Source organism: Hemicordylus capensis, chromosome 5 (assembly GCF_027244095.1).
Source record: "Hemicordylus capensis ecotype Gifberg chromosome 5, rHemCap1.1.pri, whole genome shotgun sequence".
Taxonomy (NCBI): domain Eukaryota; kingdom Metazoa; phylum Chordata; class Lepidosauria; order Squamata; family Cordylidae; genus Hemicordylus; species Hemicordylus capensis.
Genome location: NC_069661.1, coordinates 148858334 through 148885253, shown reverse-complemented (window position 1 = coordinate 148885253; position 26920 = coordinate 148858334). Strand labels below are relative to the sequence as shown.

Here is a 26920-nt window from a genome sequence, read left to right as displayed (position 1 = left end):
ATAATCGACATAGCAATACCAGGGGATAGCAGAATAGAAGAAAAAGAAATAGAAAAAAAATCACAAAATACAAAGATCTACAAATTGAAATTGAAAGGCTGTGGCAGAAAAAGACCAAAATAATCCCAGTGGTAATTGGCGCCCTGGGTGCAGTCCCAAAAGACCTTGAAGAGCACCTCAACACCATAGGGGCTACATAAATCACCATCAGCCAATTACAAAAAGCAACTTTACTGGGAACAGCCTATATTCTGCGACGATATCTATAATAACAGCAACAACATTGATAATAAAATTCAGCCATCCCAGGTCCTTGGGAAGGACTCAATGTCTGGATTAAACAAACCAGTCAACAACACCTGTCTGACTGTGCAAATAAATAAATAAATAATATCCTGCCTGTAGGAAGGCTCCGAGTATCTTATCTTGCAGCTTCAAGCTTACCAAGGGTGCCCTTCAGTGCATCTTTGTTGTGCAGACCTGGTACATAGTTAAGATATTCAAGAGAGTATCATGGAGTATGACTGAGATATTTTGTGAGGGAATACGAATACGACAAATATTTATATACCACTTTTCAAGAAAGTTCCCAAAGTGGTTTACATAGATATAAATGAATAAATAAAATGGCTCCCTGTCTCTAAAGGGCTCACAACTAAAAAAGAAACATAAGATAAACACCAGCAACAGCAACTGGAGAGATGATGGATGATGGATAGAGCCAGTTGCTTTCCCCTTGCTAAATAAAGATAATCACTACTTTTAAATGGTACCTCTTTGCTCAGTTAGTAGGAATGGTGTGGGCTGACATGATTTAGGGGACAGTTCTTGTTGCATGATCTAGAGCACTGGTTCCCAACCAGGTTCCTCCAGATGTTGCTGAACTACAACTCCCATTACCCTTAGTCACAATAAACTGTAGATGGCAATGATGGAAGTCGTAGTTCAACAACATCTGGAAGAATCTTGGTTGGGAACCACTGATCTAGAGCATAGTCTAAGGGCACATAATACAGCTACTTTATTGAAGCTAAGCAGGTCTTGGTGTGGTCAGTGCCTGGATGGGAGACCCATGTATGCCAGTGCCACCATTGGGGGATTTGGCTGTAGCTCAGTAGCAGAGCGCAAAGAGTCTGGGAAAGTCTCCAGCCTGAAATTTTGGAGAAGCTGCTGCCAGTCAATGCAGACAAGACATTGTTTACTAGATGGACCAATGGTCTGATCTAGTATAAGACATATTCTTTTGTTCCTAATGAGCCTTTTAAGATCAGCACACAGATTGGCTTTCCACGTGTCAGTCCTCCCTTCATTTTCAAAATGTCTTCCTTTTAAAAACACTGTCAAACTTTTGTAACTGAGCAGGCATTTGAACCCTATGGATAATAGCACTAATAACAACTCATAGGAAAACCACAATGGTCAAGGGGGCATTGGTCCCAGAAAACATATGGCCAGTGCAGTCTTTCAGTGTGAGAGGGGCAGGTCCCCTCTTAGTTGAAAGTAGGGATGTGCACAAAATGGATATACTTTATTGAAGCTAAGCAGGTCTTCAATAAACCTAAAAAGAAAGGGTAAGTGGGCGATTTTTAACAAACTTTTTAACCTTTCCCTCCAAACTCCCACAGGATCTTATAGGGGTTTGGAGCAAAGGTTAAAAATTGTTTTTCAAGTTTCCCCAGTGTTCTCTATGGCCGGAACAAGCTGCACTCACAGAGTGTACTGCACATAAGTTTTGCATTGCAATTTGCAATGCATTTTGTAACCCTGCCTTGAAAAACACAGCAGAAGCACACAATAAAAGGGAATCTGTCCCTCCCAACAAAGGACATCCATTTCAAATACAGTCCAAAAATGGCCAAAAAAAGAATCATTACCCAGAATTAGGGGTGTGCATTTTGGAATTTTCTTGTTTCGATTTGTATCCAAATCGAAACACCCCCTTTTTGTTTTGTAACCAAATTTTCTGAATCCGAATCAGCCCTGTTTTGTTTTGTAGGCGAATTTTCTGAATCTGAATCGATTTGGATTTTTAAAAAGGGTCCCAGGGCAAAAAGAGTGGTAGTGTCCAATGGATGGAAGCTACCACCGAAATTTCAAAGGAATTAGGCAAAGGGCTGATTTTTTGTGATTTTTTAAAGTTTACACATCTTTAAGAATTTTCCCATAGGGAATAATGGAGATTCCAGCAAATGTATCACTTCAAATCAAGGGGAAAGGGATGACCCAGAGCGGAGTGTGGTGGGTGGTAGTGCCCAATGGAGGCAAGGAAACTTCCAGAATTATCTCAAAAGAATTAGGAACAGAGGAAACTGCCATATACTGAGTCAGACCATTAACACCACAGAGCAATCTTTCCCCTGGCCAATGTGGGGTCAGTAAAGAGTGGCAAGAAGCAAAAGAGCCAATGGGGAACAAGGAGGGAATTGTCAGCAGGTCAGCCCATGATTTAGGTCACCGATCAGAAGGCTGGAAGGGTGGGAAATTCAAAGAGATGTCAAACACAAAATGGAGACTGACTCAGAGATCACTACAAAATGGAGGTCCGAAACAACAAAACGTTTTGTAGCCGAAACAGGGACGTTTTGTTTTGTATACAAAACTTTTGGATCTGCAAAATTGGTGTTTTGTTTTGTCTACAAAACACCCGAAACAGGCTGTTTTGGGTACAAAACATTTTGTATCTGAAACGTTCCGCACATCCCTACCCAGATCCACTGCCAGCCACAGTGCCTAAACTGCAGTAACATCATTGGCACAAGTTGCTCTCCCCCCCACAATTATGACTCCATACATCCTAGCATTGTAACAGCAGCATCCTTAGCAGCAATCATAACCATTAGCTCAACTAGAGCAACTTCAGCCACATTTTGACTGAGTACAATACCTTGCAATGCAGTTTGCAGAGCAGACCAGAGCAGTGAGTGAAGCACAAGTTAGTCTCAAGGCCAGACATAGGGCTTATCATGGCAATCATGAAGAAATGTCAAACACATAAACATAGAAACACACTGCACTGCCACTTTCTATTTCTCATCACAACACTATCTCACAAACAAAACAAACCACAACTCAAGGGAGGCAGGCACCCAAGTTCTGCATCTGTCAATCTGAGATCCAGCAAAACCAGAGAGTTATAGCAGCAATAGCACAGCATATTATACTCAGTATAGAGCCACCTAATGATGCAGCAGGGAAGTAACTTGCCTAGGGAGCAAGAGGTTGTTGGTTCGAATCCCCACTGGTATGTTTCCCAAACACCTATATCAGGCAGCAGCAATATATAAAGATGCTGAAAGGTAGTGTCTCATACTGCGCGGGAGATGGCAATGGTAAACTCCTCATGTATTCTACTAAAGAAAACCACATGGCTCTGTAGTCGCCAGGAGTTGACACCAACTCGACGGTACAACTGAGAAAATAAAACCACAAAATCAAACTTCCCTTGATTTCTTCCTCCTCTCCTCCTGATGTATCCTCTTCAAGAGAGGCACAGTATAAGGGCTCTCTCTGCCTCCCAGTCCCTTTGAAAACATTTTGAATTTGAGATTTCCTCCTTTTGCGTTTCCCCTCCTGCCTGCAAATGTGGGCACAGTTGCCCATGACAACACTTGATTTGTATGAGGCCCAGAGGTGTAGCTAGGGGAGATGGGGTCCGTGTTCAGTGGCCCCTCAGAGTGAGGGAGATAATGAATAAAATAAGGAGGGGTAGAGCTGGGGGCACAGGAACTGGGGGGCCTGGGTTGTTTGAACCCATCTGCTAAATTATAGCTACACAGGCCTTTTATTTAAAGGGTGTTGTGTTTTGAGTTTGAAACTCTCAAAATGGACCATTTTGAGTCAAAATGTTTCACTGTCGAAACATTCTGCATACCCTAGTTGAAAGAACTATGGGAACTGGGCACAGAGGAATTGGTCCCAAAGGGATATGTTGTTATCAACCAAACAGCCCTCCTCTTTCGGCTTCAGGCTGGAGGGAAGCAAGTGATAAGTTGCTAGGTTTTCTTCAGCCTAACTGGTTTCTTCCAAGCTGGTTGATGGCTCATGTCTACTTACTGTCCTTTCTGTTTTTGACCACCATCTGCTTAGGAGTGGGGAATGGAATTATTTCAATGCTACAATATTTTCCTGCAGTTATCTTGTCCTCCCCTGTCTCTTCCATTGGTCTTCCAGTGCATTCACATTCATGCAACCCATTTTAGTAAGTGCGGAAGTGATTCAGCTAAAATGAGTCATGACCAAGTTGAACTGAAAGTAACATAACTAATACTGTGTGTGTATATGTGGTGCAACAGGGAAATGCTTGACTAACAAGCAGAAGGTTGCTGGTTCGAATCCCAGCTGGTATTATATTGGGCAGCAGTGATATAGGAAGATGCTGAAAGGCATCATCTTATACTGTACGGGAGGAGGCAATGGTAAACCCCTCCTGTATTCTTCAAAAAAGAAAACCACAGGGCTCTGTGGGCGCCAAGAGCAGAAATTGACTTGACAACACACTTTACTTTATATGTATATGTATATGTATGTGTGTGTTGTGTGTGGATTATTTTTATTCATTTTTATACATTTTAAATATTGAATGTTATTATGAATATGGTTATAAATAGTCTTGAAATGGTGGCCTAAACAACTGAAACAACCCATCAACCATCCAACCAAATGAGTGACATTAGGGCATTTCCCCAGTGAAAGTAGCTAATTTTATTAAATAACTTGGAATGCCATTGGTTTATCTTGAATGGAGAAATAAATGATGCATACAAAAGGGTTAGCAAAATGTATGTGACTGAACGTTTTTCTTAAAATTAATATCCTAATTCCAGTGGACCTTCAGGCTAACTAAAAGAGTATAATGGAAAAAAAAAGAACAGTACAGATAGAAACAGTAAAACATGCAGAGAAAAGTATTTTTGCAATGCAATACTTAATAATTCTACATTATTCTCAGTCTAGATTTTAATTTTGATCTTGTACTTCTGAAATTAATTTCATCCCAATTAGATAAAGGAATTTTTTATTGAACTCTTTGTGACCTAATACTTTTACATTAGCCTCTTTGTTTGTACAGATATTGTATAATGTTTCTTAGAAACAGCAGTCTTCCTATAAAATTTGACTGCAACTTCAAAAGCAAGAATGAGTGAGCTGAATATAATTTAATATTACTCTTAAATCAAGCAACTATTTCATGGTGCTTTATTAGCTTTATTACAGTTTTTACAGCAGTAGGTTTAAGAGAAGCAAGCACTGACCTCTCAGCAGCATCAGACCTCTGCAAAGAAATGTATATCCCTTCTAAACTCAGCACACACTTTGCAGACAAATACATAAAACTCACTTGAGCTATGAATGCATCTCAAATCCACTGCCCTTTCACTGCACCCAAACATTCTCTTCATGCTCTCACAATCCATAAGGACAGCACATTCACCCATGTACTACCTACACATTCATATAAAGAGCCAGCGTGCTGTAGTGGTTAGAGTGCTGGACTAGGACCGGGGAGATCCGAGTTCAAATCCCCATTCAGCCATGATACTAGCTGGGTGACTCTGGGCCAGTCACTTCTGTCTCAGCCTAACCTACTTCACAGGGTTGTTGTGAGGAGAAACTCAAGTATGTAGTACACTGCTCTGGGCTCCTCGGAAGAAGAGCGGGATATAAATGTTAAAAAAAAAATTCCCTTTCTTCATCCTGTTTCATACTGCAGCACATACAAAACAACTATCTGCTTGCCATGACATTCTCTACCACCAGCTTTAAACTCTCCATGTGGTGGATGCCAGTAAGATATTTTGTGCTATAATGATGCTTCAGCAGAGCTGTGCAATGTACATCCACCTCTGGATAGCTGTACAACAGTTATAGTAGTTTGACCCTCCCAAATAGTGCCAGTTTGAGGCTCTACTGATGAACAGCCAAAACCAAGCTAAGAAAGCCAAGCCTGGTCTCAGCTGATCGTCAGAGCCATATGGCTTCTGGAGGCAAACTCGCCTCCAGAGCCCGCCTCCGGAACCCGTCTAAGTTCTCCCTTAACCCCATTTTAAAAATTGTCTGCCAGCCCCATCTGCATGCAGCCAGGGCTGGGAAACTGTGGGGCTCCCGGAGAGCATCGGGGGAATTCCCATAATGCACTGTGCACTCACGTGGTCCATTATGGGAGTTCTGGGGGTCTCTTGCTCCCCAAACCTCCCTACTGCTGGCAGCAGCTGGCAGTTATCTGGACAAGAGATCCACCTGCCCAGCAAAGTGATGGAGATCATCTGCATGGGAGGTCAGCTTTTTGAGGCTTCCTTCCTTGCCTCTTCATGCCCTTTCTCATGGATTGTGGGAAAAGGCTCTTTGGGTCACTGAGTAGTTTGTTCAGGCACAAACTGAAAATGGTAGTGAAAGAAGTTAGGGACAACATGTTTCCCGGAGCACCAAAGGAGGCAGAAACATGGGGGGGGGGCTTGCAATAGGTATCTCCTATGGGCTAAGAGCAGAAACCTTGGCTCTCCCTTGCTGCTCTAATACTGCGATGGCAGTCCTGCTTCGCACACATGAAACACAAATTATTATTGTCAATCTGTATATGCCTATTTTATGTCTCAGAATACATAGTAAGTCCCACTGGGGTGACTTGGAAAGATACCTCATGCAGCTGATGATGGACTATCCGAGGGCAGCATTAATGATAGGGGGTGACTGTAATGCCAGAATTAATGCGCCTGAAGACCCAGATATTGGGGACATGCCCCACTTGACACCAGAAGATTCACCTCTTGCATCAACGCGTATTCTGCTAGACCAGGGCAGTAACTTTACTGGCAGGCTGCTGATACAGCTGGCTAACAAACTAGATCTCCATATTCTTAATGGAGCTGTCAATGGAGACTGCCCTGGCCAATTTACCTTTTTTCTCAGCACAAAATGCTCGATAATAGATTATGTAATGGCATCTAGAGGGCTGATAGACAAAATAATAGAGCTGAAGGTTATCCCAAGACCAGAGAGTGACCATTTCCCTCTGAGGGTCACTTGCCGGCTAACCACTGAGGGGGTCATAGAACCCTCACTCAACCGCAGGGATGACCCAGAGATGAAACCCCCTGTTTTGGCCCAGAGAATTAAGTGGTCCCCAGAGTTGGAGGCTAGACTCAAGAGCTGGTGTTATTCAGAAGCGGGGATGGAGGAGCACAAAAAAATAACCCTAGTTTGCACTAAACGGTGTGAAGAACCTGCCCCCGAAGGGGTGCTGGTGTCTCAGACTGAAGTGATTGTTAATTACGAAGCCTTGATTTCCCTGCTTATCCCTTTTCTGGTCAGAGGCACTCAAGCCAGAGTCAGGGCCGTCTCGCACGTATCCTATAACAAACCCTGGTTTGACCAGGACTGTAAAAAGGCGAAAAAAGCACTGTTACTACTCTCGGCTGACCGCAAAATAAACAATACCTTATCTTTAGACATGAAATTCAAACAATATAAGGGAAGTTACAAGTCTCTGATTAAAGCCAAAAAGGAGGCCCTGAAAGAAAGACAATGGTCAGAACTTATAACGGCCCTTAATAAAAAGGATGAAGCCAGTTTTTGGCGCTTAGTATCCGGGGTTAATTCATTCCCCAGACAAATTCCAGTGCCAGAGGAAAGATGGGTAAGTCATTTCACCAAAATCTATGCTGCCCCACAAGCACACTTAACTTTTCCATCTTGGCCCAGTATCCCCCTGGAGGAATTGCCTGTATGGCCTCCAGTTACCACTGAAGAAGTGGAGAATCTGATTGGTCAGCTAAAGAGAGGCAAATCCCCAGGTAAAGATTACATTCCCCCCAATTTCTTAAGGGCCAATGCTAGCTGGTGGGCCCCGCTCTTAGCTTCCATATTCACTCATATAGACCGAACAACAAATATGCCCAATGGCTGGGGACAGGCAATTGTTGTTCCAATTCACAAAAAAGGCCCGTCTGATGACCCGTCGAACTATAGACCCATAAGTCTATTAAGCATAATTGGTAAGCTATACGCTAAACACCTAAACTCCAAATTGTTGGACTGGATGGAGAAAGAAAACATTTTAGAACAAGAACAAGCGGGGTTCAGAAAAGGTAGATCTGTGATGGATCATTGTTTGGTCCTCCTGAGTTTAATAGAGAAATACGTTGAGGGCAGAAAGGCGCCGTTATATGTCGCCTTTATAGACTTTAAGAGTGCCTTTGACTCAATATCCAGGGATGCTCTGTGGGAGAAATTTGCAAACTCTTCTATCGACAAGAGATTGCTATCTCTAATATATAAACTCTACGAGAACACGAGTCTGAGAACAAAATGCGACCACAATGGCCAATTATCCAGAGAGATCCCTGTAGAAGCCCCAGCTCTTTTCAATTTCAATGTAAACGGTCTAATTACCCATCTACGGCAAGTTGAAACTCACGCGCCAAAGACAGGGGACAGGTGTTTACCTATCCTGATGTATGCAGATGACACAGCCTTATTGTCACAGACCAGAGTTGGTCTAAAAAGAGCCTTAGAATGCTTGAGTCTGTTCTGCAATGAGGAATTTTTGGAAATCAACTACTCCAAAACTAAAATCGTGAGATTTGCAAAGAAACAACAGGTTTTTAGATGGTCCATAGGTGGTGCCAGAGTAGAGCAGGTGAAGTCTTACAGATACCTGGGGGTGGTGTTTCAGTTTAATGGTGGTACCTCTATGCACATCAGTGCTGCTAAATTGAATGCCACACGATCTTCCATGGCAATCAGGAAATTTTTCTGGGCACAAGGTGGTGGCTATATTCCGGCAGCTAATAAAGCCTTTCAGGCTAAAGTGATACCTCAGCTGCTATATGGGATTCAGGTTAGACCGCCAAAAGACTTACAAGCTTTAGAAAAAGTACAATCGGGCTTTCTGAGATCACTATTGGGGGTACCAAAATGCATCCCGAACTCCTTAATACGGCTGGAGACTGGGCTATGGAAATTGGAGACCAGGGCCTGGCTGCTCATCATCCTGTATTGGATTAAGATTTATCTTTACCCGGCAGGACTTATACCTCATTTCCTTGCCGCTACCCCACAACCCCGTTGGTGTATGACGGTTGAGGAAAGACTCCGGAAGATGGGCTTCTGCCCAGCACAATTGTTAGAACAGGGCGAGTCAACGGCAAGATCCCTAGTTAAACAAAGGCTTAGGGACATAAATTTCCAGGAGGAAAGGGCCTCTGTAAATAGGCCGCTACAATTCCTAAGCACCAAGAAAGACTGGGTCACAGCCTCTTATTTCCATACAATCTATTCACCAAAGCTGCGCTGGGCGTTTACAAGAGCTCACTTGAATGCTTTACCCTCAGCGATGCTAGTAGGGAAATTTGAGAGAAAACCCTATGAACAGAGACTATGCCTCTGCGGAGCTGCTCCCGAAACACTGACGCATTCACTGTTACATTGCCTACTTTATACTGATGAAAGAGATTTATTTTTATCTCAGTATCTGAAAGATCTCCAAAGCCACTCAGTGGAGACAATTCTTATATGCTTATTAGAAGACAGGGACCCAACAACATCCCTGGCGGTTGCTAAATTTTGTTATACATTGACCAAACTAAGAGAAGCTAGAGCACAGCAATCGGTTACTGTCAAAGATTCCTGATTTTATATATTTGATGACATTTTAGACTTTGTTTCCATTATTGTTTTCTCTTTTTACTGTGTATATTCTGTGTATATTGATGTTTGATCTAAGATCGTAAATAAACAACCAACTAACTAACTACCATGAGAATTTCTCTGCCTGGCATGTATTTGGTAATAATAGCATCCTGGGTTGTTTTCAGGGCTGAGGTCCCTTTACAGAGAATGTCAAAGACATGGCTCTGCCTTTGAAACTGTTCTACCAGTTTACTACAATTGAATTGTGTTTGGGATTTACAGCCAAATAAAACCTACTAAATGTTTCAGACAGGAAGACTGTAATTACTAACAAGGGCCAGCGATGAACAAAATCCTGTACACATGGTCATTGTCTTGCAAGCAGAATTTGCTTGCGGAATACATCAACAGATGCCATGCATATTACCTTGGATACTGGCCATTTTCCTAGGGTTTGGGGAGCTGCTTGGGGGCGTTGTACCAGGTTGGAGAGAATGTTTCTGACTCCAGGAGTCTACAATGGGCAACAGAAGACTGTCAGTCCCCAATCTGTGGAGACTACGATGCAGCTGACAACGGGACATAGGACTGTGCCAAGGAGGAAGATGGCACTGCGAACAATAAGATGGGGTTTGGAATATGAATACCAGGCCAGTATTTGGCCTGGTAAAGAGTAGGTTAGGAAGGCAAAGGCTAAGGAGGTTAATAGTGGCAGGAAAAGCATTCTCAATGGAGTGGAAAGGAGTTAACACAAGGTTTTGAGGACATGTCTACTTATTCCAGTTGTTTAGTAAACTGAATAAGTGATAAATGCATCCTGTAGAAGGCCTCTTCACACATTACACTTTTATTTTATTTTATAGGAAACTTTGAAGTGTATACTTAGAAGGGTAAAATATGCATGTGACAAACAGGTGCTTTAAAACACTTGTAACACATAGGTCCACTTGGCAGAGAGCAACATTGGATGCAGCTGACTGTAAGGTTTGTTGCTGTGTGAAATGGCCCAGAGTAGACACTGAGATATCAAACATAAATCCATATAAGAAAAAAAAGTTCCTCAAATAAGGAAGAAATGAACAAACTGATATAAAGAATCTCCAGTTGACAATTGTGATCTACAACATGATGTTGAGGTATATATGGGGGGGGGGGACTACTCTGATTGGTAAACTACGCCCTAAATTGGTAAGGCTGAAACAATTTTGAGGTTATACACACAACCAGAAACTGTGTTCTATCGAGGTTTGGGAGTTTGTGTGTGCTCCCAATTTTGGTTTTGTGGAAGCAAAGTAAGAAGAAAACTGGGGTAGCTCTCCCCCATACCTACCTTCTACACAATTACTTCTACCCAGGTTTTCCTCGCTCCCACACAACCAAATATTGGGGGCACACACAGCTCCCAAACTCAGGTAGAACACAGGTTTTGATGGTGTAAATGACCTCAATAGGTACTGTCCTCCTATTTCTAGTTGTTGTTGCTTGGTTAGTGCTTAAAGATTTTTATATTATGCTTCAGCTGAGTGGGTATGACTTCTTGCCCTGAAGACTTAACAGTCTTGATACTTATTTCATCTGCCTTCACTCTGTTGGCCATATCACAGATGATGAGACAGGCTGCAAGAGAAAATTATGTGTGGTGGGTGAAGGGGAAGAACACAGAACAGTATAACATGGAACACACAGGGAGTGATTCATGGCCATTACTGTATGATGTCAGTTTTATTTTACTACTCTGTCTTGAAAATAAAATACTTTAGCAATTGTGGTGCAAGAGCTGAAAGGAAAAGTTGAGACATAAATATTTTGAATGTTTGTTTTTTTAAAAAAACAGAATCATTTATTTGAATATTAGGTAGTTCTTTCCTTTGGGTTCTTTCCAAAAATCACCCAATTACACATGACTTGTACTTCGCTGTGTCTCATTTCCTAATAAACAGTGGGCACCATCTAAACTCATTAGTCATGACTAAGCACCACTGAAATAAATGAGTCCTATTAATTTCAATGGGATTTAAGATTAATTTAAGAGTGGCTACTGCTCACTATTTGGTTTTCCTTCTTTTTAACTTACCTGTGGGTAGCACCTTTCTTCTCACAGTTAGATTCACTTGCCCATTTCGAGCTGCATTATGCATGAGATCAATCACATATCGGTGGGTTTTGCCAGCCACTGGAATTCCATCTACATAGACCAATTCATCACCAGGATGTAGGCGGCCATCTCTGTCTGCTGAGCCCATGGCAATTACAGCTCCAATTAAAATCTAAACAATAAAGCAAAATGAGTCTTAGAAATATAAATACAAATTGTAAACCACTAAAGAAATCCCAACACACTTCTGGATAAGTAGTCAGAATCGTCCTCTTCTCTGCTCATGGGTAATTTTCAGGACACTACTGCTAGAATGCCCATCTTCAGATAAGCCAGGGAGAGAGGTATATAATCACTTGCAGTAACTGTAGAAATCAGCACTAATTACAGTTATAGTTACATTTTTTTTCTAAAGGGTAATGAAATTAATAATTGAAACAGCAATATATGATAAGAATTACAGCACTGACTAAATTCTTTTTTGGAGGATACATATTTTTCATTTTAAAATATGAATGATAACATAATTAAGAAATCTGGAGCCATTAAATACACTTCAGGCACCAGTGTTTTCAGGACAAGCCATTAATTTGTTTTTAAAAGGAGTTTATCCACAATAGCATTTTAAAAAAAATGGGGAACAATCATGGTTTTCAGCACCATAAGTTAATAAGGAATAGCAGGATCAGTGTGGCCATGTGCATGCTGATGCCATGTGCAGGATCCTGGGAGCTGCGCTATAGCCACATGTGGCCTTTTGGAAAGTGGAGGCCGTACCCTAAAAAGTGGGGGGGGGGAGCAGAGGAGTAGGTAAGGGCCTGCTTGCCTTTGAAAAGAACTAATCCCTGCCCCACTGAACTGGTTTGAATGAGGGTGCCCAAGCTGGTTTGATGCTTCCCTAAGAAGGCTCCGAATCAGTTTGGGCACATCCCTACTATTTAATGGATATGTAAACGTGGTGCAGCGGGGAAATGCTTGACTAACAAGCAGAAGGTTGCTGGTTTGAATGCCTGCTGGTACTATATTGGGCAGCAGCAATATAGGAAGATGCTGAAAGGCATCATCTCATACTGCGTGGGAGGAGGCAATGGAAAACCCCTCCTGTATTCTACCAAAGAAAACTTCAGGGCTCTATGGGTGCCAGGAGTTGAAATCGACTTGACGGCACACTTTACCTTTAAAGAGCAGAAAGTAATGTAACTTTTCAATTGAAAAGTACTATGTTTGAGGTGATGTGAGGTAATAGGAAAGTCCTCTATGTGGTTATGATTGCTCATTCCAGCCAGCATGATGCAGCAGTGGTCAAGTGATGAATATGCATTTGTGAAATGATTGTTAGGATGACTTCAATATCTATAGATAGTGTAAAACAATAATCACAGATCAAATACTACTGACCAATTTCATCTCAGTTGATATCACCTTAAACACAACATTTTCTATAGAGCCAGACCTCAGATAAAGGAAGGAAGTCATCAAGAGATGAGAGATCAAGCGATGCACTGTATATGTGACTCAGCCATTAGAAAACAATGTGCTAGTACCTCTATGCTTAGCATTGCATGAACCAAACATTTGCAGTGACAATATGCAGACTCATAGGCAAATATACTAACATTATTATTTAGGATCAGAATACCTTTTTAAAATGAGATTTCCTAAGAGGCCAGAATCCTTCCTGCTTGGAATAACTCAAGGAGAGTTCTCCAGAAGAAACTTAACATTTTTTATGTATGCAACCACGGCAGCTAGAATAGTATATGCGCAGAAATGGAAAGACAACAAAATGCCCTCAAAAGAAGACTGGTTGATAACAATTTTGGAATACGCTGAGATGGCAAAATTTACAGCACTTATAAGGGATGAAAACTTGGAATGTTTCAAATAAGATTGGGAACCATTCTTACTTCACTTAAAGAACTATTTTTCTAACATGGACCTTTCAGCAGGGTTTGAAATTTAGTAATAACAGCAGGTTGGGTAGGGAAAAATAGAGTTTGCAATGCGGAATATATATGTTTTGAATTACTATAGCAATGGTTTATATGTATAGCTAACATGAACCATGCAGACTGGTAAGCGGGAAGTCAATATTTATTTAATTAAATGTAATTGGATTGTTAAGATATTGTAAAAACCAATAAAATTTTAAAATGCAAAAAGAAAGAAAGAAAGAATACCAATTTCAAATGGCACAGTTCTATCTTGAAAATATATAATTTTTCATGTTTTGATCCTACTAAAGTTTCTTTATGAAGAAATTGTTTCAGTTCAATTGGAGACCCTGGGGCACTTTCAAGTATGGTCTGACATGAAGTATTGCCATTATATATTAAAAATTCTTTCTCTATTTCTTTAAGGATCCCATGTATTTATTCCCCCATGCTGAGGAATCCAATACTCTTTTTGAGAAACAAAACCACACAGATAAAACAAGAAACAAAAGTTTCCTTTCCCCCCTTTGTTACTGAGTACAGAGAAGAAGAACTAAGCAATAGCAATAGCAATAGCACTTATATACCGCTTTATAGCCGAAGCTCTCTAAGCGGTTTACAATGATTTAGCATATTGCCCCCAACATTCTGGGTACTTATTTTACCGACCTCGGAAGGATGGAAGGCTGAGTCAACCTTGAGCCCCTGGTCAGGATTGAACTTGTAACCTTCTGGTTACAGGGCAGCAGTTTTACCACTGCGCCACCAGGGACTCACTAAGGGATGCTTTTTCAGCATGTCTCAGTGCTTACTTGACAGGAAAGTTAAGCAGCTAGCAGGACAGAAGTTGTATCCAGACAAGAACCTTTGCTACATTTCATTTAACTTCACCATTTATCCCCTTGGTGTACCACTACAAATCTCTGTGTGTTTCTGTATCATACATGCAGAAGTCTTTCCGGATGCTGCTCGTAGGAGCTTGCCTGCCTTCCCCAGCAGATGAGCAGTGGCTGTCTGTCCCTCTGCCGTGACACATACCCACATGAGGGGCAGCATGGCAAAAGCCAGTTCTAGGAGTGGGAAGACTTCCCCTTTCCGCATCCCAGAGTGCTCTGCATCATGAGCATGGTGTCTGATCTCATTAGAGCAGTTGCCATGCTCAGCGCGGCCACTCCTTCCCTCCGACTCGCTACCAAAAATGGCGGCAGGTTGGGGGAAGCCTTTTAACCCAGCAGTGATGGTTCTCACGATCATCTGAAGAGGTTAAAAACAATTTGGGCTAGCGGGGGTGGAAGTGCTGGGATCAGGAGTGACCTTGGTGCTCCACACGAGCAGCCCAACCCAGGCTGGCCTGCCCTAGCCTTGGTTGGGCTGCTTGTGTGAATAGCCTTTTCATCTCCTTCCACAATTACAATCTTGGATTGTGCATTTTCTCACTAAAATAATGCTGATTCATGCAGTTTCAATCATGCACAAGCACTCATAATTTACATCATTAAATTATTACTAGTACGTAAAAAGCAAATGTTATGAATATAGGGAAGTGTCTAGGTGAATGGGTGCCTAGGTATAATAATGGAATAAAAATCAAAACAAAAGAGGATCTGCTCATGAAGAAGGGGGACAGGTCAATGGCAGGAAAGAAGGACAGTATATATGTCCTGTCCAGAGGAAGGTCTGTATGGGGGAAAATTAGATATTAGGGATATATGTGCACAAAACGGATTTTGCATTCTGTTTGGAACTCGAAATGAAACACAGATGGCTGAAACGTTTCGTTGAAACAGTGGCCGACCTTGTATATTTCACAATACAGTGTGTATCATTTCAGAATGTGTATAGAATGTTTTCTAAGAATGGTAACTTCACATTTTAAAATGAGTGTATTGCTCCAGCAAGAATTTTTAATTGCATTCCCTTGCTCCTACAAAGGTGTTCCCTTGTTCCTACAAATTTTGAATGGAATTTTTTTTGTTAAAGCAAAGCCTTGATCTTCTGCAGAAGCCAATCATGTCCTGCAAGTCAGTAACTGAAAGTTGTCAACAAAAACTGAGCTATCCAAGAGGTTGTAGAATACACTCTCGGTAAATTATTACAGACTGATTCACAATGACAGCTTTTAGATGGAGATGCTGATAGCTCGAGAGACCTGTCTTTTTCAATGTCTGAACAAGAAAAAGTGCCATTCCAATATGACCATTATATGAAGAGATATTTTTCTGACAGTTACAAAGATACTGAAGCTATTAAGTGGGAAGTTACAAAGAAACAACTCACTGGTTGTCCAGGTTCATCTCCTCCAAGAATTCTGAAGCCAAAACCAGATTCCATTCTCCGAAGATGAACATCCAACTCTTTGTAATCTGGACCTAGTTTAAAATAAAATCTTACTGAGTTTCAACATGTTTTGATATTTTTTCTATAAGAAACTCAGCTTCCCAATGTTTAATTCATTAAATGATACATGGCAGTTCCACCAGAGCTATAGCAAACAGCAAAGAGACACAGTGTGTTGAATGCAGACAGGCAGAAGACACAGCTACTTGAATACAAAGTGACCTGTGAATATTAGTGTTTTCAGTAAGGTAACTGAACCTGAAGGAGAAATTGGCTGCAAGCAAACTGTTCTACACTCCAAATATAACAAGTATATTTGTAAATAAAAGCCATATTGCATTTTTTACAGGGAAATATTGGCTGCATTAACATGTAATGCCAAACCATAGTCAAACGTGGTCGAAGTTTCAGTTTGAAACTCCAAATTGCGCTGCAGATGTTCGGCAAAGCACAGCCAGCCAAACTACAGTTCCAAGAGAGGGGAGCCCATTCCTGCTGCTTGCCTCCGAGGCAGATCCCAACAAGCTCCATGGCCAGACTGTGGGCAAAGCATCACTACATCAGCAGAGTGGCTGCAATAGGCCACAATCTCAAAGAGGGTGTGCCTAGTGTGATTGTGCATTTTGGGAGTGCTCCACCTGCCCTCAGCAGGAAAAGAGCATTTAAAGCTATTTAAATGCCCTGCATGCTATGCCACAGCCGCGTTTCTTGGCACTGCTGCCTCCGCGAAGGTGTGTACCCTGACAGCCCCACACAAGCACCTAATGCTTGGGGGCAGGGCACGGATTGGTATTCTGCTTTAATTCAGAGAAGTTAGGATAACATTGAGGAAGGGAAGGGATATGTAGCTGAGAGAGGGCAAAGGATGCTGGGCAGGTGGTGTCTGTCCCACCATAATCAGAGAAGATGGACTCCGGCAAAGCAGTCTATGCAGACCCAACCGAAATCCTGCGGTCAGTGCAGATCCAACCAAAATCCTGTCTGGCATCTTGCTGCCAAGCGGGCTAGTCCTCTCATGAGAAGGCCAGTCTATTGGGAAGGCTGTACTCATCCAAGGGTGGTGCCACACCCAGTAGTTGAGCCAGCCTCTCCACCAATGCACCCAAGGGCCTCCCGCTTGAGTGAAATAAAAAAATATAACAGATTTCTTTGCAAGCTCCCTCTCCCCAAATCCCTCTGAAGCCTTGCGCATACGCCGTAGGAGATGTTGATACCCCATATGCCATAGCCTTGCCGCGTGCATGGATTGGAGTGGGTGGGACACTGGGACAGGCCTTTAAGCCCCTCCAGAACTCCTGGGTCTGGCCTGGCATTGCACTGTATGCAGATCTGCAGGCACAGGGAATCCAGGAGAGGGAAGCTCCCATTTTCCAAACACCCTAGGACAGTGGGGTTGCCATCCTGGGGCACGGGCAAGGATGTACATGTACACATGGGTGTATGGGCTGGTAGGCAGCACAGTTTTGCAGCAGATTGTTTGCAGCCTCCAAAACAAGGAAAGCAGTCTCTGGGGTACCCTTTCCCGCAGCTCCCCTGAACACAGCAACTGACTCTATTTAGAGAAGAAGGGGACTTTTTTGCCCTGATGATGCATCCTGGCCTCCAGATATCTCACAATGCACCGAACAATGAGTGTGGTGCATTGAGGGATACCCCCATGAATTGGGCACTCTAGGCACAGAGTATTTTGGCACTGGCCAAAAATAAGCACATGACCCTGGTGTAGGGATGGGCCCAGACTGGTCCGGACGCCATTGAAAAGGCCAGTCCGGACCTGGGCGGTTCGGTTCGGGTGGGTGGTACCTTTAAGCAAAGGACTGCTGGGAGTTTGGGAGTTTTTTCAAGCAACGTCGGGGAAGAGGCGGCAGGGAGGTGTCCTGCCGCCCCAATTACTCATAGGATTACGGCGCCACAGCGGGGAAGCGGCGGGAGGGGTAAGTAAACCCTCCCGCCGCTCTTAAAGGTACCCCCCCACCTCAGTGCCGGACCGCAGTTGGCGGTTCCATGCACACCCCTACCCTGGTGCCAGGGTTAAGGACATACTCGCACCCTTTTAATCCTGGCTAAAGGGTTAGGTTGGTGGACAGTGCTGGAATCTGTGTGGATCCCAGTGCTACACACATACAGACGAACCCAGGCTGGGCTGCCCTAGCGTGAGTTAGGCTGCTCATGTGAATAGTACTGACTAATGCAGTGAGGATATTTCCTGACTAATGCAGTGAGGATTCAATGGGAGCTGCTCTTAATGCAGCTGAGGAGCTTCCTCACTGCCATTATGTCTGTGGGGAGCAATTGTCATCAGTCTTCTCTGCCTCCTGAAGAGCTCTGTGCCTTCTGAAAATATGATCCTCAGGGCTGCGCAACCTTCAGGGCATATTTTTGGAAGGCACAGGGAACTTTTGTAGGCACAGAAGATTGCTGAAAATTGCTTTCCTCTGTAGCTCCCCTCATTTTCCCACTGTGTAGCATGAACACATCATCTTGGCATGTTCACACTGCCTTTGTTACGATGTCAGGCACTGATGATTGCTTTATGCTACATCAGAATCCACAATTTTAAAATGTGAATGAATTCCCTGAAGCCTCATTCTTAGAACATTTTTGCCATTTGAAACTAACAAAGTAGTCAGTGTAGGTTTATTTCTAGCATATTGGTTCTATCTAATCATTAACTTTTCTCATAAAATGCTACTGTTGCATAATAGGGTTCAGTACTGGCAGAACCTCTCTGAGACAAAATTCATAGATTTTTCAGGAAAGATTTAGGAACATAGGAACATAGGAAACTGTCATATACTGAGTCAACCCATTGGTCTATCTAGCTCAGTATTGTCTTCACAGACTGGCAGCGCCTTCTCCAAGGTTACAGGCAGGAATATCTCTCAGCCCTATCTTGGAGAAGCCAGGGAGGGAACTTGGAACCTTCTGCTCTACCCAGAGTGGCTTCTTCCGCTGAGGGGAATATCTTGCAGTGCTCACACATCAAGTCTCCCATTCAGATGCAACCAGGGCAGACCCTGCTTAGCTATGGGGACAAGTCATGTTTGCTACCACAAGACCAGCTCTCCTCTCCTAGACCAGAGTCAAAAGGACTCATTTTCTAATTGTACATGTTTCCAAGAACAATTCTGATGTAAAGCTTTCTGTTCACAGGAATAATTTTAAATACTCTCCTCGGATCAAAACGTTACACAGCAAATGGCTGGAGACTGGATTTCCCCCACTGACTTTTAGAAAAACAATACTTTAAATATCCTAAGGGGGAAAGGGGAATACTGACATTTAATTGACATTTCAAGGGATGCACTTTTTGGGGAGCATGGGTACTGCAATAAGGCTGACACTGAGACTGGCAGTGGTGCAACAGTGGCTGACATCCACCGCACCATCACACAGGGGGAAGCAAATGTTGTCATACTGCCCTTCGCTCTGAAGCCCTCTTCCCCTCTCCTTTTGCACAATGTGCATTCTGGATGTGATTCAATGTTAAATAATAATATGATATAGGCCTCTGTCTGGATGTGAGCCATTGTTAATACATAAGAATATGATATAGGCCCCTTGCATGCCATTTTTAAATCGACACAGTAAACTGAAATCATTTTTATTGATAATTGTAGAAAGCCGCATTTACATGAATGAAAGCCTTGCCAAAGGAACACTTGGTGTTTCAGTGGATTAACCTTTCACACAGAATGAAGCCTATAATTATACATTCCTGTATTTGACTACTGTTTAAATTGCAACTAAAAGATGTGGAGAGCTGAGTAAAAAGGAATGATCCTTATGTTTATTCAGTCTTCCTTGGGCAGCAGGATGGGGGTGGGGGGAAGGCCTAGCACCATAAACCCAATGTACTGGAATTATCTGTTGCATAGCATGGTGCATTGGTTATATTCTACCTCATTCAATGTCATATAGTAGTAAGTGGCAGTATGAGGAGACAGTCCTCTAATCTTTGCCTTGAGGGAGTCAAAACTTAAAGGCAGAAGAAATATATTTGCCTCTCCAAATACTTTTGGAGAAGCAAAGTTTTCAAGCCAGTTAATGTAAAGGAAGAAATGGTGTTTTCTTTAGATGAATGTTTGAGACTACCCTGTATATTTAGGTTAGGAATGCTAACTTCCTATGCACTGTTAATGACTGTTCTGGAGGAAACCTTCTACAGATGTTATTGGATGACATGATTAGGAAAATTATTCATAGTAAAGGTAAAGTGTGCTGTCGAGTCGATGTTGATTCCTGGCGACTTAAAAGTACAACTTAACTTGACCTTTTATTTTCAATGAGACTACTCTGAGTAATTTTCCTTATGTCAACCATTTTCTCCAGCATGGAGATGCACTATTGAGAAACACTTTACCCACTGAACGTCTGCATTGGAAGCCCTGCTAGAAAACAAAGCAGCAAGCATTGTGTCCAATAGCTACATACTGCCTTGTTTTGTGTGCACTATGCAGATATCTGAACTTATTTCTATGCCCAAGTATTTCCAGGCTTAGTAGGCCCATCTGAGGGTAGTTCCTAATTAATACCATCAGGTCATTAAAATGAGATAATTCTTTAAAATAAAGGAACAGATTGCATTTCAGAAGGATGAGACCCCATCAGATTTGTAATATGTTCTAACTTGAGAAGAATTTCTGTTTAAACTCTCAAATAATGTAATACATTTAACTCTCATGTTAACTTTCAGAAGTTCAACCTAAATTGCTTTAGAAGTCTAAATAATAGTTAATATTAACATGAACCATCTGGCATATTATAAGGTTACTAGCCTAATGAGAATGAAAGTTAAAATGGTTAAATGTATTACATTATTTGAGAGTTTTAAAAAGCAGCACTCACTCCATCATACAATGAATGTGTTTTAGATGAAAAACCCCTGTCTAGTTAAGTACAGAAATAAAAGGCTGTATTATACAGAATGGTGATTGGACACTCATGATTGACCATGCCCCTGAGCCATGATTAAAGGAAGCACTTCAACATAAAACAGAGAAGAGTTATTTTACAGCACAATGAAGACTGAAGAATACTTGCCAGAGGAATCGATTCGAAAACCAGTCCTGGGCGGCACTTGCTCTGAATAGAAAAACGTGGAATTAAAGATTAAATAAATTTATCCAGACATTTAAATATGCAGTACTGCTTTCCCTGATTTGATATGAAATATCAACTTCTTAATTTTTAATAGAAACATTATACTTCCATACTTACTTGTCCTATTTTAGGTAAAATATATTTGTATATTTCTAGAGGCATTCTTTGAAAACAGATAAAAAACTAATATATAGATTTAATTCAATGATTAATGGCAGTTATGTATCACTTATTTTGGTGTAGTTTTATACTTACTGACAAAATAATCATATTTTATTTTCAAATGATAGCCTTAAAAGTTAGTTAAGTAATTCCACGAATCTACCCTAGCAAATGAATTTCCACTGGAGGATAAGTTAGATAGATGCATGTTACTGGCCACACCTTAACTTGACAAAGATTTGGTGTACCCATAGCTATACTTACTAAATACTATTTTTACTTGAACAATATCTCAGCTTGCCTGACAGTTTGTAGAGCTGTTTATGTTTGGCCAACCTGAAATACCGGTGACTGAGGATAAATTAATGTGACCAATTAATCTTTATTAAGAAGCCTATGATGTTCCAGGGATCTTCTTATCTAGATAATCCTTAGTCCTTTCCTTACCCCTAGCACCGCTGGATTACTTGGTAAAATGGATTAAAGAAGTGTCTAGACATTCCAGCTTTCAGTTGGAACTAAATCCACCAAAAACACATTAGTCAATATCCTCATTAGCTGTACAGAGTTGGTGCATGCAAACTACCTCTGCAGTGTTTAGTAATCTGGAAACCAGCTGCAAGGGTGGGAGGGATTTTTGCCCGTAAGTGCTCTTTGAGACTCAAAAATATGTCCCTGAAGGTCAGACAGCCCTATATTTATAGGAAGACTTGATTATTAGCCAGTACGGGGCACAACTTGATTCCTGGAGGGCAGAACAATAGACTAGGCAAGTTTAATCAATAAACAATGGCCCAGTCCAGACATAACAGGGAGGCACAATTGAATCCTGGTTTTGCGCATCTTTCCCTAGCTTCAGGTGGGCATGCCTCACCTTCCTTTTGTACATAAAGGAAGGCATTATTCTACTTCTAATCCTGGTTTAGAACAAGCCAGGATGTCTGAACCAGGTAATCCTTGTTTGTTCTAGCCAGAATTCAAAACAAACCAAGACAAGCTAGTACACTCCTGTTTCTCCTTCACACATTTGTTTAACATGGAGGGGGTGGGTGTGGGTGAAAATAGCTTCTGAATAGACTAAAGTGTTTCTAGAATTGTTCTTAATCAGTAATCTGAAAGGAAGGCACATTGAGGTTTGTCCAAAACTACATGGGCATATCTTGATTTGATGATTGATTGGTCAAACTACACATGCATGGATTTCAGTCCCTAAGTCATGCTATATCCCACAAAATAAGGCTGCCTACAATTTGCTTACCCATATCCATTCCCCCCCCCCCATTTTGAGATTGCCCATAGCATATTCACTGAGAAATAACAAGAAGGTTTTGGGGAAATCAATCAGTTTTGGAATTTGTGCAGTGTCAGCTTCAATGAAATGATGTGCATTTGCTTTCTATTATCTCCTTAATTTCAGCTGGAATGGCAAAGCAGCCTGCAGTAGATGATGCCTGTGTTATAGCTGCATTAGTTATGTGTATGACAAATACCTCATTATTTATACTGGTATATTATAAACCTCAATATAAATGATTATTTATTTATCTGGATAAATAAAGAATATTAACCCTAATTTGTATATGTTATATCAATCATTTTTCATTCTAGTTATCTTGTGTATATTGTCAACCACTGCTAACTTGGCAAAGAGGCACCTTTTACCGTCGTGATTCTCTTTATTTAGCATGGGGAGAGTAACTGGCCCTATCCACCCCCAGCACAGTATCTCCAGTGACTGTTGCTGGTGTCTATCTTATGTTTCTTTTTAGATTGCGAGCCCTTTCGGGATAGGGATCCATCTTACTCATTCATTCATTCATTTTCCCTCTGTGTAAACCGCCCTGAGCCATTTTTGGAAGGGCTGTATTGAAATCAATCAATCAATCAGTCTATCTGTCTGTCTGTCTGTCTGTCTATCTGTCTGTTTTTTCACTGGAAACTACATTATACAAGATATATTATTATTTATTTATAAAGCACTTAATCAAGTAAAAATAAAGTGTACTGTTGAGTCAGTGTCGACTCCTGGCGACCACAGAACCCTGTGGTTGTTTTTGGTAGAATACAGGAGGGGTTGACCATTGCCTTCTCCCGCGCAGTGTGAGATATTTTTTCTGCTTCATATTATAATTTATTTAATTTTAATTTTTGTATTTAACATATTTTTATACTGCCCAAAATGTACATCTCTGGGCGGTGTACAACAAAGCAAAATTATATTTTAACAATTATAATGCTTTGATTTTAACACTTAATTAACCTTTGTTTAGTAAAATGAGATACTACTTGAAATCTTTTCCAGCACTGTAGAACGAATGTCATGGGCAACAAACTCTTAAATTAAGGCTGTTGCTGTAATGAAATGATCATACCAGGCCAAATAAAACAAAAGTTGAAAAAACTGTGTTTTTCAGTCCTGGTGCACAGCAAGGTTAGGCAATGCAGTCAAAAGAATTACTACTCAGACTAAGAATCCAATATTCGTGGATACCAGCCAGCATTTTCATGCCCTTTAAAAAATAATGTAAGAATTAGCTCCTTGATTTAGGGGATTATAAATTAGGATTTCTAGTTTATATTTCCCTTCACCCAGTTACATGGTGAAAATCCCATTGCGTGTGCATCACTACTCAGGAAAAGTATTCTAACTTTCTAAGTGTGAAAAAGTACTTGTGTAATGTTTATAAAGTGTGAAGAATTTAAGAGGAATGGATTGCTACATCTTTAATACAGTCATCAGTTATTGAAGTGACACTTTCTATTAGCATAACTTCTCTGGGGCCTCCTTGCCAGCTAGCAATCAAAACTACTTCTCATCCACAGCACTTTTCCTAGTGCTGATATCTTGATAATCTCTTCTGCAAATGCTTTTGTGTATATTGTCAGCTCCTATAACCAGCAAAAATATTTTGTCATGGTGAGTAACTCTTTCTTCCATGATGAATATTACATGGAAACGTTTAGTCTTATATTTTCTTCTCCATACTCTGGTAACAGGAGAATCAGTTATTTCCTAAATCTATTGTTATTATCCATTGCTATGCTAAAAGCATTGGGTAATATGTATTTGTTTGCAACAGGAGAATGGGAAGGTACAAACAATGTATGCTTTTGGTTAAAAAGAAAAGGAAAGGGGAAAAAATGTACTGATTGAGAATTGGACAATCTTATACACTTAAGACAATTTCCCAACTCATCTCTTCCGCCCTCGCCTCCCACACATCTGTACTGCTGCACTGTTAGCCCTACTGCCCTAAGCTCTGTAGCTCTGGCAGTAGGTGTTCAGGGTGTTTGCCTTGGAGAATCCCTTCCCCTTGATGTCAAGAAGGGGGAATTTGAATTCTCTATCAAAATTTAGTTTGAATTCAGAGCAACTTCACACATTATTTTGTCTGAGATTCATAAAGACTGCCTCTATGGGCTATAAAGCCCTAAATGGCTTGGGCCCTGGCTATTTAAGAGAACGTCTTCTTCATCATGAACCCCACTGCTCATTGAAATCACCAGGAGAGGTCCGTCTGCAGTTGCCCCAAAGCTCTGAAATGCACTCCCTGCTGAAATAAGGGTCTCCCCATCTCTGACAACTTTTAAAAAGTCTTTAAAGATGCATCTATTCATCCAGGCTTTTAATTAAATATTGTTTTAACAGTTTTAACATCGTTTAAAATGTTGTTTAAAAATTTAAATTGCTGTAATGTTTTGAATTTTACTGTATCATTTATTTTGTTTTAACTAATGTTTTAAGTTTAATGTTGTCATTTATTTTAAATAACGTTTTAACCTTTTCTGTTTGTTTGCTTTGTTGTAAGCCACCCAGAGACATGAGTTCTGGGCAGTATAAAAATATGTTAAATAAATAATAAATAAAATAAATGGTAAGTACATGTTAAGAAGAACACACTTTTGTTCTACAAAGATTACTAGGAAAATACAAACGTTGTAATGTTCCAGTGGCAATATGAACATGTATGTGGGCAACTGCTCTGAGCTGCTATAGCAACTTTACTTTCCCAGTATATTGGGGTTTTGATTTGTTTTTTTGCACAGATTGTAATGTTTGAAAACTGCTTATTTGTGGACCATTCACTTAATTTGCTGGCTTTCTGAACAAAATTTACAACTTAACCACTTCTTGCCCACCTTTTAACAGTGCTTTTAGATGTTATGTAAATTTAGTGTTTTCTAAATTTGTGTGAGCAAATATAGTGTTTCAGTAAAGTAGTACTCCCTGCCTTCCACACACACACTCTTTTTAGTTCTCCAGAACTATGACATAAGATAGCTCATACTTTGTGTGAATACAAAATAAGATATTCTAACTGATAACTGCAGTATATATTTTAAGCTGACAACACACTAGTAGAAATCGTAGGGCTGGGAAAGAAGGTGTAAGTTCAGAAAAATGACAAAGGAACACCACTCCCAAATGGATGTACCTAGGCCCTAATTATGTTCTGGCCATGAACAAATTTCACCCAACTTCTTAGAAATACAATACTGGGAACAAACAGACATGTGATGTTTCCATTAATTTGTATAATCAGATCCCAAACATGCATGAATTCTAGCTCTAGCTGACATCTAATGTAGTCACTGCTAAATGGCCTTCAAATCATGACAGCTGATTTTTTATGTTAGGTACAAGAAATTCTGCCTGCCACCAACTTGTCTTTCCATAGATGCTTGTACTTCTTAACTACATATTACTAATCAGAACCCATACTACCCATTGCTTTTGTTAGGATAAGAGCTGCATAACAGTGCTTGAGGAACATACTGTAGTGACTTTACACTCTCTTTTATCTAATGCACTTGAAAGAGACACACTGCAGATAGATGCTCTTTAACAAGTTTGTTTGATTGCATATATACTTAACCAATTCTTAGACTGCTGCAGTTATATATGTGAAGCTATAAAGTGTGAAGGTTGCATTAGAAATGTGTGATTGAGTACATCATTTACAGAAAAAGCTACTGATAAATCCAGAGTTAGAAAAGTTTGCTTCTTTTGCTATATTTATAGGTTTTCTATATTTATTTAACAGGTAAATAATTAAATTTAAATCTGCATATATCACATCTGTTTCAAGTGAACTTGCCACTGATTCTGATGGGTCTGAGATCTTTCCAAACTTTTCCATACTAACTGAAATCACTGTGTACCCTCACTGTATTTTAATAATTCCTTGAATTTCAAAATTATTTTTGTTACTTCCTTAATCAAAAGAATAAACATCACAAGCATTTGTAATAAAAAGCATATTTGGTTTAGGTTTGGGATATCTGTTCCTTTTTTCAGCTTAAACCTGAACTTGTCATGGTCTAAATTCCAATTTTAATCAGATATTCCTATTAGTTTTTTGTGTTCTTGTTTATTGACACTTTTTTGTCATGCATCAGATTTGGACTAGAGATGTCCAGCTCAGTTTGAAGGCTTGACCTCCAAATGAACTGGGCCTGGTTTGGCTTGAGATCAAGCTGAACCCTTCGAGCTGGTTCAGGCCTAGTTTGGGGTTGCCAGACACATTAGAATTATTTAAAAAATAAGTTGGACTGCCTGCCACCGGCAGGTTCAGCAGCTCTGGGAGGTACTGCAGCAGCCGCGGGGGTGGTGGTGTATCTGGTGGTTTTCCCTCCCCCCCACCGGCCTCCCCCTGGTCTC

At 40.9% G+C, this 26920-nt stretch overlaps 1 protein-coding gene across 23 annotated transcripts in view; it reads right to left on the bottom strand.

Annotated features, from left to right (window-relative positions):
* MAGI2 (membrane associated guanylate kinase, WW and PDZ domain containing 2) overlaps positions 1-26920 on the bottom strand; it is a 953479-nt gene that overhangs the window by 88425 nt on the left and 838134 nt on the right. For 18 of the 23 annotated variants that reach the window (XM_053251292.1, XM_053251285.1, XM_053251284.1 and 15 more), the window contains 4 exons: positions 21037-21078; positions 15934-16025; positions 11702-11894; positions 10055-10141 (listed from right to left, as the gene is read on the bottom strand). In XM_053251292.1, coding sequence (XP_053107267.1) covers positions 10055-10141; positions 11702-11894; positions 15934-16025; positions 21037-21078 — 414 coding nt within the window. The remainder of the gene's footprint in view (positions 1-10054; positions 10142-11701; positions 11895-15933; positions 16026-21036; positions 21079-26920) is intronic. The other 5 variants (XM_053251286.1, XM_053251273.1, XM_053251287.1 and 2 more) reach the window with 1 other exon arrangement.